The sequence below is a fragment of the Charadrius vociferus genome, unplaced genomic scaffold (genome assembly GCF_000708025.1).
Source record: "Charadrius vociferus isolate BGI_N301 unplaced genomic scaffold, ASM70802v2 scaffold178, whole genome shotgun sequence".
Lineage (NCBI taxonomy): Eukaryota > Metazoa > Chordata > Aves > Charadriiformes > Charadriidae > Charadrius > Charadrius vociferus.
Window position 1 is genome coordinate 2312528 of NW_009649717.1, and position 22587 is coordinate 2335114.

Sequence of the window (22587 nt, forward strand, 5' to 3'; positions counted from 1 at the left end):
GAAACATTGTAGTGAAGTACAATAAAAACATGACAAGTTCCAAAGATTTGGTAACAAAATATATTAACGTATTTATAGAAGTACAAATTGAATGCCCCTCTAACTGAGATGATCCACACTTCCAGACCAGATATTCCCTGGTCTTAAATTACTTTTTTTTTCAGGCTACAACACAAGTGGAACAGATCACAGTTAAATTGACAACAGAACTGTTGTAGAAAAATTAAAAACTACATTAAAATTGTGTGTGACAGACCGCTATTTCGATTAGTATTACTTCAATTATTAGTTTCATAAATGATGGTTTAATGATGGTTCATTTAATACCAAAATTAAGAACAAATTATACACAATGCCCAGTCTATTTTTTCAGCTCACACTTAAACCTAGCACTTCAAGAGTCTAATAAATACTCTTACAAGGTAAGAATATTTCCTTGTCAGTGTACAGTGGACAAACATTAACAATGCAATGGAAACATGACAGGGTGAACAGCTAGTACCCTTGGGTCAATAACTGCTTCAAACCCAGATGATGACTTTTTTTTCTTTAAAGCCCAGTGTTCCCATATCTCTTTTCTTAATTAAATGTATTTATGTGCAACATCTATATTTTACCTCAAAGTGGACCAAGATGCAGCCTGCAGACTGCCGGCAACCCATGCAAGGACAACATCCAGCCACCACTCTTGGTACTAAAGCCAGTCCTTGTGCACCCCTACCTGTCCTGCTGTCGTACCCCCCAAACCTTTCCACTGCACCTGCAAGCCAGCTACAACTCACAGTGTTGCTATGATGTGACTGTCAAAGTGCCCCAAACAGTCAGATGGTCAGTCCGTACAGAGAAAATAGCATTATTTAAAATAATAATTGCTTACTTCTCAGACCTTCTTTCAATAAGCAATAAATAACAAATACTTCAATAAGGATTAGCCTAGAATTCTATAGCAAACCTCAAATCTAACATTTGTAAGCAGAAGCGTCTTCATCCTTTTCACACATCCATTTCACGCATATATTCCCCTTTGGTATATATCTAGCCACCCTTTTTAGATAAAATGGTTGATAGCATTCATACTACATTGTTCTCTGGGACTCAGAATATTTAAAACAAAGTACCAGTTACATTTATTCTATAATTAGTATACTTTCAGCTAAACTTGGTATCAATGAACAGAGGATGTAAAACCAATCAAAAATCTGTTTTAATCGCCCACCCACCATGCCCCCTCCCCTTTTTTTTAAACAGCTGTTTAGATGGAGGTGGGAGGAGTCTTTAAGCCCACCGTATCCTAAGGGATACTTTAGCAAATAGATTTTTTTTGAATGGTGCTGAGTCTGAGTGACATTACTGATCTTTCCAATGTTTTAAGTATTTACTTTTGCATATGAAAAATACCGGACAAGTTATTATTAATTTGATAGAAAGCCAAGTAAAAATAATGGAAGCTACAAAACTATGGTGTTTGATGTGTACTACATATGCAGGATTACATTAAAAGAGAGTTGTTAAAACTGTAAAAGTAAATTCAAAAGTGCAATCCAAATCAAGGTTGCTCACTGTCTTCTGCCATTAAGATTTGGTATTAGTGACCAAAATGACTGCCCTCAGCAAGTGAAGCAATCCTTGAGCATTTATTTTTATATTGGCATCCAGTTGGCGCTGAATCCAGATGCACAAAGTTTAAGAACAACTTGCACGCGTGTTCTCTTAATTCTGCATGCTGTAACCACTGGTTCAGGCACCTTGCATTTGACTGGCCTGTAGCCAAACCACAAGAGAACAAAGATTTGAACATTCGCTGGTAGCCTTGAACAACATGGAGTCTTTACACTTCCAACACTGCAGTGGTTAAGAAAGATTTTCCTTTCCTATATTTAAAGTACAAACTTACCTCTCTCAATACCGGATCGGTTATTGAACTTAAATTAACAGCTCCTTCATAAGTCAAATAGTAGAATACATTCAGGGACCGAACAGCCTCTGGCCCTTGCTGTTTGTAGCCAAAAATCAGATCAATCCACTGGTGAAGCTGGCAGGAAACAAACTCACTTTCTAATGCCTGTAAAAAAAAACATACACAAAATATATAAACTTGAGTTTGCCAGACAGTCATCATTTAGTAGTAGTAGAACCATTTTTTGAAGAGCATACAAAATTATCTTAAGAAGTATAAGTACAGAATTGAGAGCAGTATTTTAGACATTCTACCCAAAATAAAGGTAGGCCCTGTGATAGATGCCAGTCTCATGCCCCGCTCTACTTCCAGCTGACCACAAGATCTTGCTTTTTAAACTATAATAGTGGGAATAAGAAAAAAGGCAGCCAATGGAAAGCATTTATGGACAGCTGGACTATGTTTTTATGAACTCTCAAGATGAAATTGTGCTTTTCTGCGTGATCTGCACGATGAACAATAACAGCATGATAATCTGATTCTGACAGAAGATTTATTGACTTGGGAAAACTGAACTAACTAGGGATGTTAGGGTACAAATTATTTAACATGCTCGAATATCAACTTGCTATTACTTTTATGCATTTCTTGTATGTATCTCTTATACAAACTTATTCAGAAACAGTACTATGCTGAACAATTAAGCCACTTTTCTGAAGATGTTATCCAGTTACAAGCCAATCCCAAAGACAAAAGCATCCAAACAATAATGAATCTCTCTGTAATGGTATTAGATACAGTACAAAGATATTAAAAGATAACTTAAAAATCGTTGGCATCTAAAGAGTTAATTCATCTAGATTAAATCACTAGCAGGATTTGCTTTCTCTATTTTATACAGAGGATTCAATATATTTCTTATTTGAATGAGCAAATGAAACACCGTAACAAAGTCTGATACCCTCTTCATCTAACGAAATGAATGGCATTTTCCTTGTAAAGGAAATTCCTAATTTTGAGCAGAGGAAGTTAAAATTAATCCGAAAACCAAGGAAATCACTCTGCAATTTGCACACAAAAATGATGGGTTTGTTTCATTAACCGATGCCTGAAAACAACATTTAAATTGACACATAAAACCAGCAATTGTCTTAATTTGTGTGGTGCACTCCACACAAAAGCCTTAAATATGTTCAAATTAGAGCAAGCTGCTTGATTGTCACTGCAGTCTCATGTCATATTAATGCATGACAAACATTAAACCATACACTTAAATGGCAATTTATATCATTTAAATGTTTACTGCCACACCAGATCATCACTCATTTAAATGTGACTTTCTGACAGCTAATTTCAGTTAATTTTCCTCGATTCACTTAATTAGAACTTTCAATCAAGAAAAGACCTGTACATATCTTCAACATCATATCATTCTTTTTTTTATTATTATTTTTATTAGGATTCCCTGAATTGCTGAAAGCATTCTTTAAAATGAATTACCACACAGTATAGCATCTCTTTGGATGATCATATGGAAATACTTTATAACATATATGCTTAGGGAGGATTTTTTCTTTCTTACTTTTTTCATTTTTTTTTTTTTAAATTAAAAAAACCCCAACACATTTAGACACAGACACACAATTAAAACTATAAAAAACCACAAGCGGGCCAATTAAAAATTAATGATTTCAAAATTGTTTAATAAGATAAAACCAGTCAGGAGTCTCATGAGTGTCCATAATACTACAATGTGCAGCCATAAAATTCTACAGGGCTCAGCAAATGACAATGATAGGAATTAATTTTCTTGCTATCCTGCTAAAAAAGATTAACCCTAGAATATACTTACTGTTATCATAATAACTATTTAATGTCAGAAAAAATAGTGTTAAGAACTTGCGATTTTTTTTTACATATATGTATTTAGTATGTGCAGATGTTGTTCATATTTTCCTTTTCTTCAACAGCTAGATTTCTAATGGGTCATATTACCCTCACAAAGCATTTGGATATGAATAACTAAAGGATTATCACTCTGCAGTCTCCTCAGATTAACAGATATACATACGACTTTTTCTTTTGTAAGCTGAACTAAAACGCACTCTTTGCCTTTTCATGGAATGGTTGGGAGCCATCCTGAATTTATGTCTCTTTTTCAAGTTTAAAATTATTTTACACTTTTAATTTTTACAGATTCAAAAGTAGATAATTTTTTTTAGTTGTTTTTTTTTTTACATTAGGCCATTTTAAATCTTCTATTTGCCAAATCACAAATAAAAGGGCTAAATGAAAAATTACTACAGTCAGCATCAATCCCCAGGACCCTGAAGGACAGACCAAACATAGCACACAAATTCAAAGGCTAAATAAGCTTCCCTGTCATTTCAGGTTCACAGTTAAGCTCTTGGTTGGCGGGAAGTCCTTATGCTATGACACAATCGATGGAGGAATAATAGTTAACAGTCTGTCTAATGATTAAAAAATAAAGTAGACTTTCAAGGAAAACTACACAACACACCAGTACGCAGACTGCATGTTATAGCCACACTGGTATATAGTACTTAAGTATGGGTACTCCTTTAAAAAAAAAACCAAACTCTGAAAGGTGCAAAAGTTCCAATTTGCATAACTACCCAGTTTACAAAAAGGAGGGTTTCTTTTTTTTAAAAATGTTACTGTTAGCATTTACCTTCTGCAATACTAAACCAAGGGTATAGAATGCTAAGCATTTAGGATTACTTAAGCATCTAGGACAGCCAGTGCTCATTAAGGCTCAAGTTAAATACGGCATGCAGCGATGGGATACTAACATCCTTCCCGTGCTGCTCTTAAAGCAAACCAATCAATTGTTAGCGCTCCCACAGCAGACCAAGTACATCATTTACTGTGTGCTCTGAGGAAAATGTGCAAAACCAGAAAATCCGCTAAAATGTCCAGCATAATACAGTTATATTCAATCCTATTGAGTAATTGTAAAATAAATCAGTGACTAATGCCCAATTGTTAAAGGATCAAACAAGACCATGAAAAGACTGTTACGCGAAGCCACACACAAATTGTCAATTCTGTCCACAGGGACTCATATTAACTTTGACAAACTGTCTTGGGGCTGATATCTGTTTCTTTAATGAGATCTATTAGGCTGGGACTAAAACACTTGAGATATGCTAAAAAGTACAGTATACAGATGTCAAACACAAACACCTATTAGTAACTTTCATTTCTCCATTCCCAAGGTAGAAACGCTTCAGACACATCAACAAATAGAAGCTTTGCTCTTACAAGGAAATTTCAGTTTATTCATAAATATTTTTCAAACACACAATCTGATGTCGCTAAATATGTGCAATCAAAATGACTTCTTCCTGAAGGGCTCCAAAATTCATTATTTTATGTGCATCTTTTTCTGCCCTGATTTCTGAGAGGAATGAACAGAGACTAATTTCCTGCTAGCAACCGAAGACTAATATCAGTCTAATACTGACACAAATGATTTGGTAAAACACAGTCGGAATGACAAAAACATAAAACTAGCAGGTTAGGAAAGATTTTTCCTTTTTCCAGGATAAATACTCTAACCATTAATTATTATATATCTTCCCAAACAATATTACACCCTTGGAATAAAGATTTGTATCTTTAAAGTAACTACTATTGGCTTTTGCTTTCTACTTTTCTTTCTGGTTTAGATCATGTAATGACATAGAGCATACAAAATGATGTCTATTAAAAATGAATATATACTGTGCTTGAGATTGGGATGTTCCAATGCTGAAATCAGATGAAAAGATTAACTGTGTCTCTTTTCACCAGCACAGATATTTACTCATTATCAAGCTATTCAGAAACAGGCCACAGACTTGCTCGCCTTATTCCTATGCTGATGAAAGCAATCTTGAATCACAGCACAAAGCATGCACGTAACTCTTATCTGAAAGACAGAAAAGTCCAATCTATACAAAACGTGGTTTATATAGTTAAAATGAAAGTAGAAACTTTGATGAGAAATCAAAACCACTTCTCATACATGGATAATCTTTCCTATTCACTCAATTTAAAAAACAAAACAAAACAAAACACGACAAAACAAAACCCCCAGGAATATACTACGTCGGCAATTAAGAAATTACAAATCTCAAGTACAAATAATTGCCTATTACCTTTAACAGGCCAAATATTTTAATTCGTCTTTGAAGTAAGGCATTTCCTTTGAAACACTTAAAATAATTGAGTCTCCTTTTTTATGTTCCATTTGAAAAATATTGTATGAACAGAAAAAGCATGAATTAGGATTTCATACATTTTCAGCACAAGCACAATTTTGATGTGAAAAATACTCTTCTTGAACACAACAAAACACTCACATAACTGCAGTACCAGGTAACGTAATTTAAACTAAGTACATATTCTGCCTTCGAAGTATGTGCATGCACGTACATTTTAAAAAAACCCAAAACCAAACAACTGGAATTATGTTTGCATGTGCAGGCTTTCAGACACAAGTTGGTAATGCTGCCTTAACATTGATATATGACCTTTGTAAGTTACAATGAAGAAGGCTGTTTTTTTCAGCCTAATTAGAACTGTTTCAAATTTTCCTGCTAAATATATGATAGAAAGTCCTTTCAACTTTTTTTTTTTATTCTAGAGTTTCTTTCCATGTCAACCTTGTTCCAATCAAAATATGTTTTGAATTAAATTATTTTGATTCAATATGTGGATCACATTTCACTTCTAAGATTTAAAGTCCAAAAAGGAAAAGTTTAGGCTGTTCAAACAAAGCAAAAGCAGCCACTTTGCGGAAAGCTATTCACATTTACCAAGACTGACAAATTGTTTGTGTGCACCATTAGGTCTAGTTTCTGCAATAGTTGCCAGATTTCCTGTCCTCCTAATAACAGATTAACTCTTGAAGTGCTGGCTTTATCTTTTGAGGTTTCTCAGTAACCACGAGTATTTAAAAGTAAATCACCAAGCATGCTTTCACCAGCAACGCTATTTGATCACATGGGCAGACATCTGAGAAGAAAAAAGTATAGAAAGCTATTAGAAAGATATTGAACTCAAGCCTGTCTTGAAGATATCAGGAGGAGGAAGAGAACAGCAGACACACTAAGGAGAAAACTCCGAGTTCTGCATGAGGTAATACAAATTTCAAAAAGATGAAACGGACATCAAAACTGTTTACACGGCTCGTGGTTTCTAACTTGCTAAATAAATGTTCCAAGCAAATGCGTATAGTTTTATTTACTGTATTTTGCAATTTGTTTTAAACATGAAATACTTCAGAAAGTGAGCAATTACCTTACAGCTTACATTATAAGAACTATCTCATTTTTCCTTTTTTTGTGTGTTACAGAAGTGCACTGCCAGTGTATTCTTCGTTACTCTTATAACCAAAGTTAGCATTTTGCTTTATTTCTTTACTTGGTTACCAATACCAGGATAAAATAGAAAAAGAACTCTGGAAAATATAATCTTAATAAAAAGATTTAACTCAGATGCTTTACTGAAGATGACTGATCTTATAGAACAAAGGCTATCAACAAGCTGAGAAGCAGCTCAGACATAGTAGATCTCTGGATGATAAACCCCCCTTCCTCTGCTCCTTCTAATTCTCCATATTTAACAATAAGGTACTAAGTAATGACAAAAGAGAAAATTTGTGTAATGGGGTAACTTAGTGAAACAGAATCTTGTGGCAAGGTATATTCTACGTAAGCAGCACGTAAACAAAGAAAAATATTTTGCAATCTAATGACTCAAACACCTACCTGAATTATGTAATTATTACCAAAATAAGAGTGAATTAGTAGTTTGAGCACTTTTGCATCTTTTGGCGATTTCTACATTCAGCCTACAACTGTTATTTCGTACTTTAAATGGACAAGTCACACAGCTGTTATGTATTTTATACAATGAAAGCTACATTTCCTTTGAAATTCGGCTTTAATCTCAACTGAAATGTCTATCATTAGGTGCCAGGAATAAAAGATTTAGGTGAATATGAAAACTTGCCTTGGAGCATTCTTAGCTACCCTTTCCATAAAGGGCAGTGATCACCCTTAAAAAAAAAAATATATCTGAGTATATCCATGATAATCTGCAAATTTGAGAGCAATATTTTAAGGCAAAATTGCTACACAGACCAAATGTGGCATTTTTGCATTTGAGTTTCAAATTTAGATATGTACCTTAGATACCAACAGTGAATACACTTACACAGATGTTTATCTTTACTCCTGTGAGCCACTCCACAGCAGAACAACTCAGAAAGTTGAAATAAAGCATCCTGGCTTGCAGGATCTCCAAAGTTACCCATTAGAAGAAGACACAAGAACTGTTAGAACGTTTGGAGAGCTAGACTTAAAACCACAAACTACCAAAGATGACATGATAGTGTAGAGAAACTGAAAACAGGGTAAATAAAGCCAACAGAGGTCCCAAAGCAGCATAGCTACAACGTCACATGCAGAATACGGGCTGATTTGCCCACAGCGCATGTAATTGGCATATCCTTTTCCTTGAGCGTGCACACTGGTACTCAACAGTTAACGAGCTATAAATTCACGTGTGGGCTTATCTCACTTATTCACATATTCCACCAGTCATGGCTGTGACAATACTAACTTCCCCATTGAAAAAAAGAGTGGGGAAAACCTGTCTCAGCCAACTGGTTCCATAAACCAACAGAAGCTTTCCAAAAGGCATACTGGCCCCTTCCTAATGGTTTGATTTCTTCTCAGCCAGAGGTAGAAAAGATACAGAAGAATTGTGATAGGAACAAAAAATGATCAGGAGGTCTTTATTGAATTCCCCTACATGAAAAAGAATATATAAAAGCCATAATTAATTACAGTTGTGGAGTCACACAAATGGCTATCATTATTCATAACTGTGATAACACTGACATATGTGACTTGCATTTGTCCTTCCCCAGAGACACACAGGAAAATCTAACCATGACCGGTTAGACCATAACCATTCATTATTACAAATATGGCTAAAAGCAAGTATTTATAACACCATGAAGTGTTGCTGATTTCTCCACCATTTCTACCTCCCCGCACTCCAGCCCTGCATTTTTTGTGCACATTTAAAGTGTCTGCTACGTCCTTGTTAGAGGATTCTCTCCTCCAGAATAGTCAGCAAGATCCCGAGGCCAAGACAGTGAATGAAAATGCCTTTTGAAAATCCTCAGACACAGCACCAAAAGGAGGCAGGAAGCTCCCTCCTCCCTGAAATTCAGCAATTCCTCTCCCAGTTCCTCTAGCACTTGTTTGCATGAAAACTGACAGCCTGGATCTGGAACCTATTACCCATGGAAGCACAGGCTGTTAACCACACAGCTGACAGTTGGCTCAGTCCAATTAGTTTAAATGAAGTTTTGTGTTTAAAAAAAAAAAAAAACAACCCAAAACAAACCAACAAAAAAAATCCCCAACGACCAAACACCAAAACCCCACAAGATACAACTGTGTTTCACAATGCTGTGTGGTGTACTGATCGAGCTGACAGTGAAGCTGTGCCAACGTGTCAGCATCCCGTGCTGCTGAACTAACATAACTTCCCTCTCAGAAGGTTAATGCAGGTATAGTGCTTCTAACACCTCAGCTAACTTGCATGCTTCTAGCCAAGGGACTTCTGCGTGGCATCTCCTCGAGCCTTGTCAACATGAGCCTAGTCGCTTCCGAATGTCAAGTATTAGCCAAAGACAAACGGAAAGGTCAGAGTACTACACACTTCCGAAAGGGCATTTGTCATGGTAAACAGCGATTCACCTTTTTATGTTACAGATTTTTTTTCCCCGTTAACACCTTTTTATGTTACAGATTCTTTCCCATTAAGAGAGAGGTGCAAAACACACACTACAAAACTTTAAACCAGGTAAAATTTGCTTGCCTTTGCAGTTGAATAAGCTTTTTCACAGAAGCTAGAAACAGGCCAAACTCTGAAAGTTGGGGAAGTGTTATGATTAGAGTACGCTTACCCAGTGGTGGGGTTTTAGCTTACTTATACTAAATAAATACACAGCTAGAATAAAATATATGGTGAAACTTGGTGAATGCAATGAAGGTCATGAAGTTTTAGAAAACGCCTGAAACACGAACTGAACTTGCATGATAAAACTGCAAAAAAAAGCTTTATGTGAACACAGACAAAACTATACTTGAAACAGCTTTCATGTTAAGTATCGGGCTGGGTACTACCATCCCATTTAATCCCCAAATTAAAGTTTAAGCCTATGCATACTGTCTGGTTAATGACAGCATAATACACTTCAAACTGGGAGAAACTCCTGATTATTTTTTAACATATTTTACATCTAAACTGCTCATACCCTTCTTCCTTCTCATTTTCTCTGTAAGCCCTAGAAGTCAACTGTTGCTTTATTTTTGCACTCTGTTTCAACAGCTTGCAGCATTTATACTGTGCTTTGATGTGTCAGTTGTATATGCAATTCACAAGAACTGCGATGATCAACAAGTATTAGTATGCATGTAAGAGGAGACAGAAATGGTTGCGAACACATGGTCTTCAAATCACTGCAAAAAGCACAAGCAAACATCTTCGAAGAGGTGTAGAGACTAATCTAATTTGTCTTTGAAGCCAGTTCTGGGGAAAAAATGATCTTGAAAAATTTGTTTAAGATTAGGAAATGGTATGACAAAAGGTCAAAGAATTTAAAATTTAAAACACAGTTTAGATGCAAGTCAGGCAGACAAGTCATTTCAATCTTGTCATTTGACTTGTCTGCTAATTCACAGAATAGGAAGCGTTCGAGAGCTTTTGGAGAACAGAAGATTTACAAAGGCAATTAGGGTACCACATCTGAATAAATCAAACAGTTACAAAAATAAGAAACAGCACTATATCATCACGTGGCACAAATGTGTAACCCACTCTGGGGCTAACATGCACAGATAAGCACTGGATCTGCTTCCTTGCGATGGTTATGAACAGTGAAGCTCTGATCTGTTAAAAAGACAATCTGAGTGGTTGCTTAGGATGACACCACAAGGTATGTTTGGCAAGGACATCAGACTCCCTAAAGCTGGCATTTAACTGGAACAACAAAGGAGATCATTATTTGACTTTAACAATGACAGAGAAAGGGAGAATTTGTGCATCAAGGACATTATCAGCTTCTATATTCAGCATTTAAGAAAAAAAAAAAAAAAAACAAACCAAAAAACAACGATTTGCAGAAGATACTATTTGGCAAATGAAATGCTCTTTGCAAACTTGCCCAAACACAGCAGGTTCTCATTTAACATCTTGTTCTGGCGTATTTGCTAAGCAAGCTACAAGGAAGCCTGTATCCAGACAAACTGGTGCTTGGGGTGGCTCGCCTTCTATCGAATACCCTATGGCAAGACCTTCCACAGGCTCCTGATTAAGGAGAACACTGTCCCAGTTGACTGTTTGTCATGCCCTGTCCCAGTGGATCCCCTGGGCTGTCTCCCACTCCCTGGGAGTAGTTTGGCTAGTGCTGGAATTTGTAACAGAACAAAGAGCTCTTAGGAGTCAGGTTCAATGCTTGAAAGAAATCAAACTGAAAATGGATTATATTTGTAAATTACTTCTTAAAATATCCATCCTTAGAAAACATAAAATCTCTCTTTTTTATTCTAATTTCATCATGCATTGCATGTTGAGTTTCAACTAGTTTCGGTCATAATGCTTTCTTGTAAATAGTTTAATTTCTTCTAGATTTCACTCCTTTCTTTCACCTAAACTGCTTCAAATTTCCACTATGACATCTGTACACAGAAAGACAAGTCATATATTGAGCATGCTCAGGAAATCAAGGCATAAACACCTCCAAGTGCAACAGACATCCTGTAGCCAGTTGAGAGCAAACTTTTCATAACCTTTATATTACTCTGCCGTGAACCGTGTTAGTGGGAAGGGCGTAGGAGACGAATAGTATTACCATTCAGAAGTTATATGCTGAAAAAGCATATGGTCAGTTATTAACATTTTAATGAATTATTTTTTCCAGTTATAAGGTAAATAAAATGCTAGAAAACCCTAGCAATTTCCCTTATATCAACAATATAATTTTTTTCTTCATAGAAGATGGCGTAAAACCCCCCAACATTTAGAAATAAAATAAAAATGTACTGCGATAAAACAGTACTTAACTCCCATCTTCCAAATAACCATTTAATTCAGAGGCTGAACTCCCAGAGACAGCTCTTGCTCTTTACAGGGCAAACAAGCAAGTAACTGACGTTACTTCCCAGTACGGAAAGAGAACAAGTTTAAAAAAAAAAAAAAATACAACCCCCCAAACCAACACAATGTTACGCAATGTTTTTAAGTAGCAACAACCAAATTACGTTTTAATCAAATAACATTCTAATAAAGCTACCTAGTCTGACCAAGGGTGACAATAATAGTTGATTCTTTTTTTTTTTAAATATAAATCTTATACCTGTGGCCTGCAAGCCTTCTTACCCAGAGTCAGATAAGCACAAGGACACCATACCAGACTGATCTTACCCAGGAAAGCTGCAGGTCCCCAGAGCTCCTCACCATCCCAACCACACAACAGAGTGGTTATTGCACAGATACCCAGTCCATTCTCTGTAACCTAAGCCTAAAGTTCACCTATCGGCAGAGCATAAGAAAAATTAACACTGTTTTTAAAAACCCTAGGAAGTCTGTATTTTCAATTCTACCCTTTATTTTGGAGGACAAGCAGCTAGGTTTTTTGTGTTTGGTTTTTTTTTTTTTTAAATAAAAGCCATTAGGTAATGACTTTAGGCATTAGGTAATGGTTCAAGTAAATACAACTTGAAATAGAAATGATTTATTCTTTCAATGAACAGACATCCAAATTAAAGTGTCCTTTTAAAATTTTTACTGATTGATGTTTGGCTATGTGAATTAATACACAGCTAATTCTGCAGTGCAGGTTTTTCAGTGCTGTGTAGGTGAACATCCTCTTGAATAAGTAACACAGGGGCGACTTTCGTGTAGATATGCAGATAATTGGTGTAAGCTATCTTGAGTAAGGTAATTTGTAGTCCTGAGGAGAAGCTTGTGAACATTCTGTGAATTAGAAGTAGTGAGTAAATACTTCTGTGATCTGCCTAGTTCACTGGGCTGGTTTTCTACTAGTCCTGTTGCTACTAATTTTTTTTTTTAAAAAAAAAACAAAGCAGAAATCCCCTTTCGGAGGGGAGGGGGCGGCGGGGGGGGCACGGGGAGTTAATCAGGGAGCATATCCAGAGCCAGGCATGGAGAGGCCTCGCTAATGAGCCTGGAGTACCCTGCAGTGGCTTTCAAACCTAACCGGCTTCAAACGATGCCACCCCGTGACAGAGTACCGCTGGCCGTACGAGGAGGGTGATTAGAATAAATGACTGGAGTAATTAACTCTGATTGGAAACCACCTGACTGGAAAGAGAAGCTAGGAGCTGTTTAGCCGATGGTCTTCTGGTAGAAAAAGGAAGCTTTCCTTTACTCCAGTGTTTGTATGTGCTAAAAGAGCTCTTCCTTTCAAATAGGTATGTGGTGGCACTAATGAAAAGCAGCTTTCATTCAAGGGCCTCCCCATTCATTCTCAAAGGGGGAGAAAAGAAAAGCTTCAAAGTAGAACTAATTTACTTCATCCAAACCCCACTTTGGGGAGCTTGGAGCCTGTATTAACAGCAGAACAAAATATTGGTTAAAAGAAGAAGACTTTTCATAGGAAGTTCAAACATTTTAAAGACACCTGCGAGTTGTTTTTTTGTTTTGTTTTAGGTTTGGTTTTGGTTTGGTTTTTTTTTTTGGTTTGGCATTTTTTTTAACTACAACTATTAAGGCCTTCATAAAGAAATCCAATCTTTGCATTTTCTGTTTTTCATGCCCGTGTTGCCAAATTTTTCAAAGCATGAACGTGGTTCATTCCCTCTAGCGGTGGGAACTTCGTTTTTTTGCGCTCTGGAAAACAGCAACAATTTTACTTTTTTTTCTGGATATAGAATTGGCAATCTCCAGCAGCCCTTAGGCAGGAAACATATTCGCTGCACACTGGCTTTCTCTGCCACGCTATCTTGCCACTTTATTTTACAAAGCAGAATTACAAAGAGTGAGGGCATTACTACCTGCTGTTTTACAAGCAATCAGCAATTCATTGTACCAGTGTTGTCCTGTACCTGCTGAGTAAATGCTTTAAAAAAGTTCCACTAACTGCCCAGTAACAACTACAGTATGGTAGCAAAAGCAATTCACCAAATGTTTATACTGAGCCTCTGATTTATTTGACAGCTTTACACCTTCAAGACATGATATAATTAAATGTTTTGACAATGAAACAAAAATTGTATAAATTAGAAAGTCGTTAAAGATGTACAGTATCTAAAATTAAAATGTAGTACGGGCATAAAATATGATTTCTGAAATGCTCCTATAAAATAGATAAAATGTATTTAACTTTTAAAGAGCAATTTTTTTATCCTTAGACTTTCTGCTACTGTATTAAACTATTATACATCTAAAAAATTCCTAATTTAATCACTGTATGAATGCAGTTCAAGAAGATTAAAAACGCAACCCTGTGTTATTTTAAAAAGGCAATCAAATCATGACTTAACCAAAATCGTGGACCTAAAATACGCGGAGGCTTTTAACAAGTTAAAATACTAAGCAGTATCTTAATTTATTGTGTCGATTGTTGTTATTTTGATTGTTCCAAAATATAAATCAACAGCTGCCACGACGGCTTAGGGGACAACTAACAGGCTGTATATGCTGTTAATCCTGCCCCTCCGAGGCACTCTAGTCCAAGCCTCAGACAGCCCTTTGTGCCTGCACAGACCCGCGAGCTGCAAGCTGGCACTTCGTATGGGAGAGAAGAGGGCACACCAGTCACAAGGAATGCTGAAAATGGGGTTCAGAAGGAGAAAAACTCGCTGCTGACCACGTCTGTGTTCGCAGGGTGACCGAGGAGAACGGCAAGAATCGCTATCCATGTTCAAAAAGAAAATGAGCATGTTAACAATCAAATTTTAGAACCGAAACAAATGTCCCTAAACTATGGTTGCTCACTCTAAGGTCAGTTCGTATCTTGAAAATGCAGTTTCATTATCATTTTTGGTAGTATGTGTATAAAAAGTGAGCTTATTGCTAGACTTAAAAGCTAATTGTTTAAACAATGTACAATTATATAAGCATTATTTAAACATTAAAGCCTTTAAGCAACTATGCGAAAACATTTAGAATCAACTTTGTAATGCAGCTGAAGAGCACTGTTGTTCTAAAGGAAACTGTAATCCAGCAAAAGGTAACAATGACCAGTTGTTTATAAAAACCACTGAAATGTTTGGGAACTAGTTCACATTCTCATGCTATGTTTATGTTTCCATTTATCATCCTTCTCCTTGAGAAGATAGCTCAAAAGGAAGAAAGACTGGAGAACAAAATTTTGTTTAAATTACACATGCAGACGTCAGGTAATTTAACAAATCGAGACAAAAAAGGGGTGCCTGTGTATAGCTAAAATCATTATTGCATTAAATCATTTTCTCCTCTCTCTCTCTCTCTCTCTTTCTCTCTCTGAGGACCCATCCTTGCAGTGTGGTTTATATTTATTTTGTATATTCAGCTTTGCCAAGAACTTCTAGCTCACAAGTAAAGAAAAGGAACCAGAAACACAATCAAAATGGAAGAGTATACTATGTATGTTACTGCAGTCTTGTTAACCAAAGAACAGACCCCATCTTTGCTTAAAATATGTATCTTAATGATTGACTCCCACTCTCTTCACACTTCTCTCTTCCATCGTATTGTAACAAAATACAGCACAATGTAATATTATGCCCATATAAAACAAATCGGCGGTGATGGGACCATTTCAGGACTGATATAGTGGGCAAATGGAAAACAGTTATTCATCAAACCGTTCATTAGGAAGATTATATGACTTGGTTACTTATGACTGTGGTGGACTGTATTTCTGAACAGAAATGTCTTTTTTTGCCCTACACTCATAAATTACTGAAGCCACATATGTTTCCATAATGATGTATGTGATAGCTGAACGTGGGGAGATTGTTTTTCCTTACACCTTCGTTGAAGAAAATTCAGGAAGTTACCATTTTGTTTAATCGAATGTTTGGGTTTCAATTCCAGAGTCAGTTACATGTCTGCCCTCCGACTACTGTGGGGTTTGAAATAAATGAGTAAGAAAACTGTGAGAATCAAAGAAAAAATAGCTAGCGCTCCTTGGAAAGAACTTTACCTTAGTCTTATTCTCTGCTTCGTTATTGTTACAAGAAATACCTGGGATGACCACAAACAGTCACATCTGAAAAACGATTTTTTTCTCTGACAAGCCGACAAGAGAATTCTTGCCGCACAGCAATTAGATAGGGTATGCTTGCTTACTACAGAATGATCCAAAGCAAAATGAACTTCTCTAACTGGTCTTACTGAGTTATTGCTGTATTTAATTCAAGGAGTGGCACAGAGGACGAGTAGTGCTGGTTGAGTACATCAACCTTAATGCAGAATATTCCAAATGTTTATTAATATAATACTAGCAACCATTTGTTAATCCCTCAGCTTACAATGCCCTCAATTCTCCAAATACCTTTTTTTCCCCAAGATGTCAGTAAATTCAAGTGAGCATTTTGTAATTAAACAAAACATCAAAGGAATGGACATTTACGCAGCTACCCAATGCAGGTGGATTTTTTTTTTTAATGAAATGTAATAATAGATTGTGTTCTCCTACTTCTCTTAGCATGCATGCACACATACTAAAATCCGTGTGGAGACATTGTTCTGTATTAATACAAATCTTGCTATTGTGACTGCTAGAAAACCTTGCAAATTGTTTCATAAAATAATCCATTGTGGAGTTTTAGATTAAAAAAGCCCTTTCCTTTCTCTCTCAAAACAAACTTCTGTTACAGCAATACTGAGAGTCTATTCCAGGGACCGGGTGGCATGGAAATACACACACGGAAAAATTCCATCTAACTCAGAAATCTTTTAGACAAAGTCAGGATTCCCCACTTGTCCTTATGCGTACAATCAGCTAGACAATAACCTGCCCTAGCCACAACTGTTCTGACGTTACAAATGAAAGCATACAGGCTGCAGGACTGGAATCACCATAAGCTATATTCAGTATTCCCCTTCTTACAAAAACTAAAAACCCAGTTAAATCTGGTTTGCATACATGTACGTACATGGAGGAATCTTGAAACGCTGCTTAACTGTTCCTGAAAGCGTAATCAAGAAAACTTTCAGTGACTTTATGTAATGGCCTTGCCAGTGAGATGACAGAATTTGCTAGGTGTATAATGTAATGTAATTTGTGCCTTAAATTCTTGTAAATCAGTTACGTTAATCCCAAATTTTATTGGAACAACCACCCTCTCCAGTTTCCTCACATGCAGGCAAACAATAAAATGTCCAGTGCCTTTCCACGGGCAAGAAGTGACTTAGAAATAGGCTTGTCTATTTCTACATTTCATTCTTTTATAACTAACATGGTCTGTATTCATCTTTTAATTGTGGCAATGCTGATATTTTTTTATTTATGAAATATTTTTGGAAAATTTCAACCTCGAAATGAGAACAAACATATCAAATGACCCCACGCCCTAACTCATAAGGAAACGAAAACTGGAAATACTGAAGTATTGTAACCTGCAGTGTTAATGGAAAAGACAGGCAGAGATTCTGCTACCTAAAAACTTTCTTAAATTTTAAAGCATTTAAATAAATCTTCTGTTCATCAATTTAAAAAAAACCCACAAATAAATAGCCACATTGAAAATTAACAGAATTAATTATAAAAATGTGAGAATTGATACCAGAACAATCAGAATCACAAATGCATATATTTCAAAAAGTTTTATTGCGTGATTTTTTGTAAATTTGTTTTAGCTTGAGCAAGCTCCCCTCTTGTTATTTACATACTAAATGTACACATGTTATAGTGTAAAATCTAAAACTGCAATACCTCCTTTAAAATGTACATTCGTAAAACCCCATGGCATATAATCACAGGAACTTCTCATGTAACATAGTAAACACGGTAGAAGACTTTACATATTTATGTCATTCGTGCACTGTACATACACTAAACAAGCCATTTAGTTTTCTTTTTTACAAAAAATACACCAGACCACATTAAAAAGATTTAGCATAGCACTACAGAAAATAAGGGAAACGTGCTATGATTTATTAGCCAATTAAATGCATAATTACTGATTTATCTTTCAAATTACATATGAAAAGCCCTATTGTTGCAAGCTGCAATGAAATTTTCAGTGTATGATTATTGGCAATACTAAAAACTTCCAAAGAAAATGTGAAGCTTAGTGTGTACACACACACAGAGTTAGAGAGGAAGGTAATAAAAACTTTTAGCTGCAAAAATGAAAGTGAATATGTGGGAAAAATCACGATTATCAAGACATGATGACGGTTAAAACTGTATGGTTTCATATTTGACAAAATTGAAAATTAAGATGTTGATAAAATATTTTCCTGGACATTGGAAGACTAGAAATACTAAAATAGATAAGGTTCTTAAGAACAATTTGTGTTAAGTTTTTTTTTAGAGTATTGCAACTATCTTATTGGTCCCGAGCAGAGGATATATGTAAGAAAATCAGTATCACACTCTATGCACAAAAGGAAAAATAAAGGTGCTTGTAGAAAAGAGATTCCTGAAAAGCCTGTGACTCAAGTTATGGACAGAAACTTCATCAGCTGCCTTGTGTTTCAGTGTTTGTTTTCCAGTCCTTTCATTGTCACTAGGTAATAACAGTACAATGTAATGCTTATTATTTATTTCTTGACAAAATTTGTGTGGGCTATACAAACGCATGCAGCAAAAAGCTTTCAAATGGGGCAAAGACCAGGAACATTCAGAATTACCAGGAACAAAGCGACGGTGGCTGCCTAACCAGGTAAATCCAGCAGAACGTGGTATCCTCTGTCAGGCACAAATGCTGTCTGACCAGTAACTGCGATCTCAGCAGCGGGGAAGAGGGAGGAAGAGGAGACAGAGACCTTCATGCCTTCAGTAAGTTTGCACAAGGAAAGCAGGAGGAGGAAGGAGAGGGGCTACGCTGCCAGCCCCCAAAAGCCACAATTCATTCTTTCCAGTCATGCAAGAGTTAAGAGTTGAAAGTTGTTATCAAAAATTTTGGACCTCAAACTATGGTGTGATTTTTATTTGCCTAGGAAGATTTGAGGCTTTAGAGTTCACATTTTCAACCTTTAATCCACAGAATTAGAATATTGCTTTAGAAACTAATAAATTATAAAAGCTTAGACTGCTGCAAACTAACAATTTCAAAAGCAACAGCTTAAGAAAAAACACAAACTATGGCAAAATCTGAAGTGAGAAAGTCTGGTTTACTGGAGATTAAAAATGGAAAAACCTCAAAGAAAAAGTTTACTGGTAACTGCAAGTAAAAAGGGATTGTAGACTTACTTCACTATATAACCTCAAGATCCTTCTACATAAAACAGTGGGGGGTTCACATTATATTGAGTGAGACGTATACTAACGAACATTTTCAAAGGCCTTACAGCTGCTGGATCACTCAAGGGAAACAAACTGTTTAATACACCTAGTAAAAAGCACGTAATTAATAAAAATATGAAAACAAGCAACTAAGTTTACATTAAGACTTACGTTAATCTCGGCACACACAGGGGTATTAAATGCAAATATTACCAATAGTTAGAATTCAAAAAACTTGTTTCTGTTATAAAGGACTTCATTAATTCCATACGTGTAGCAAGCCTCTCATTTTTTAATACCTAAATCCCAAAGACTTCCCCTTTAGAAAATTCCTGAGTTTGGACTTCAGCAAAACAAAATCAAAACCATGCCATACAGTCATTTTTTTCCAACTGCGCAAAATAACTCCACATCCCTCTGATTAGACACATTATAATGACTAATACACATAAGGAACAAAATTACTGCAAGAAACTAAAGTATAATTTACACACAAAGAAAAATATTCATAATATCCATCATCCAAGTAAAAAAAAGTGTGAAAAAACCAAAACCTTACAACAAAGATAGATTCAAGTACTGATACAAATCCAGTGGTAAAAGTCCTGAGAATGATGTTTAAAGCTTGTGTGCTGAGTTCAGCTTACGTAGAAACCTTAAGGGCTTAAAATACTGAATTCAGATTTGATTTTTAACTCTGTTCCCTAAGGAAACAAGCCTTAGGTGCTAAGTTCCTTGTCAGTTCAGCTGTTTGTCCATTCCTCCCTTAGTACCATGGAAATCGCTGGCTTATTTCAAGCAGATTTGAAAGATGGGTAAAAGTCTCAAAGATATTTCCATCTGTACAGCTTTTTGGAAAATCCATGGTCAGCCACAGGCAAGAGGGGTAAACAGATGCCCCCGGCCAAGGGCAACCCAGGCAGCACGCAGCCTTAATATCCATTTGGTTGTGTGTGGCGAGGCAGCACGCGCACACTGGCCAGTTCATTGGCAGCCCCCAAAAGCGGTGGCGCTTCTTCAGCTGCAGTGCCATAAGGAATTTTTGGGAGAAGCTGAAGTTACTGCTAAGGGATGAAGGGTACGAAACTAAGAACACACGTAGCAAACCAGGTTGCAGCAGTCCCGCTGCTCATTGAACAACCCGTTACTTTCTCCAGGTAAGTGCTTTAAAGACGAACTTCCACAATGAAACAGATGTTATCTTACAAAGAAGAAGTTGTAACAGTAATTTCCAATTCTATTTTGAGAAAAGTATGAGATAACGTTGGAGACCTTCAGAACACAGACTCAGCAGGAGGAGGCCCTTTTAAAGTTTTTATAAAAATGTATACACGTACCTGTTTCTTTAGTACTTATTTTACGTACTTAAATCATACAAAATAATTTTTAGTCTTTTTAAACCTACTTTATACAGATGTCCATTATTCTGACTTATAAAAAAGAACATAAATTAAGTTCAAACCAAGAAATTACATGCAAGTGTTAATACTAGAGTTAGCAAAATACACTGACATATTTTATAGCTGACTGTGTATTACAGCTTTCACCTTCCTAACTAGCTATACAAACTGAAAATACGCAATATTTTTAATTAAGTAAAAAAAATATGGCCATAGATGCTAAAATCTTAATCCTTGAATCGTCATGTTTTTTAAAAAACTTTTAAAAAGTGACTTTTAAAAAACATGATGATTCAAGGATTTTGGTAGATAAAATGAAACCGTGGACAAATCTTTACGTGTTCCTTCAAACACTGAGCAGAAATCAACTTTCTCTCTCTGTATTCTCACAACCCACATGTGTCACTTCAAATACCAAATCCAGACTTTGGAGAGAACGTGCATGTTTTTAGGACTGCTACAGTACGCTAGGAAGCTACTGTTCCTCTGTATACTTAATATGAACCAGTCTCTGAAACACTAACTGAACATAAATTAAAAATCTTGTCATTAATTTTATTTCACTCTGGAATCTCCGTTATTGAGAACAATGGGGTACAAAGCAGAAATCCACTATACATTCTTACATTGCTTTGTGAAATTTGGCATCCATCAGTGTCATATAAAACACATTAAAAAAGCAGCACTACCAGTTTTAGAAAAAAACGGTTCAGTATAAACTTTATGTCCAAATAAAGTCTACTAATATCCAGCAAGCAGTGGTGCAGCTGCATTAGCTCATGTAATGTTTCACACATGGAAACCAAGATGCAAGATTACCTCATTTATGGTAACACTCATAAACTACACAGTACACAGTAAACATGTCTACCCAGCAAATTAAAATATCACTGCACTATGCAGCAGCTGAAGCTATCCAGAACCTGTTTATAATCCAATAGAAACAGAAATTTGTCTTCAGTTCTAGAAACAGGGGGGGAGGGGGGGAATCAAAGTCTAAGTAAAATAAACGGCGCTGCAAGTGTCACTTGCCCCAAGACTTCCTGCTTCCCACAAAAGACATGCGCCCATTCTGGAGATCAAAGGTCATAGCTTTACAATAGAATACATTGTAAATAGGTTTAAAATAATTGAATACAACTGCAAACCAAGGACTCATTTATAGCTTGCTAGGAAAAAAAATATAGCTGTTTTAAGTCATTCCAGTATATGAACTGAAACCTGCATTATAAAACTGCATCTGCTTCAAAACTACCAGATCACCACCTGCATACCAGTTGGATTTGGTCATTCCACAGCCATCTAAATAATGAAATGCTTTTGAGTAAATTACATGCCACCACTGTTTTGATTATCCTCCGCAATGTCTGGAGGAGCACTAAAAATGGCCATACCTGCCGCCAAGGGGCTGGGTGCTCCCCAGCTCTCCTTGGACCCAAATCTCAGCCCCGGGGAAGTAACAACCACTTATTCTTTCTGTAACAGCAAGCATCGCCACGAGCGCCGTAAAATATTCACCTGTGAGATGATTTCTCTCTCTTGCTGTACTAATCAAACTGAGTTTACTTCTTACACAGCTGCCTAGTGGCTCAGTGCCTGGGACGGTGGCTGCCTAACCAGGGCGGATGGCACAATGCTCTCCTCCACTCTGATGGCTTCCAAGATCCAGGTTTACAATACCCCAAACTGGCCTTTAGCCTGTGCCCAGAGGCACTGCCAGTGTGTCACGTCTATGAGTACGAAACCTGGAGTTAGGGATGTACTTATGTGTCATTTATATCTACCTGCTCTTCTGCCCT

At 36.4% G+C, this 22587-nt stretch overlaps 1 protein-coding gene across 1 annotated transcript in view; it reads right to left on the minus strand.

Moving 5' to 3' along the window:
* The window catches only part of LRBA (LPS-responsive vesicle trafficking, beach and anchor containing), a 419275-nt gene that overhangs the window by 55984 nt on the left and 340704 nt on the right, over nt 1-22587 (minus strand). Inside the window, exon 48 of the mRNA XM_009890761.1 lies at nt 1895-2062. Within this exon, the coding sequence (XP_009889063.1) occupies nt 1895-2062 (168 nt within the window). The remainder of the gene's footprint in view (nt 1-1894; nt 2063-22587) is intronic.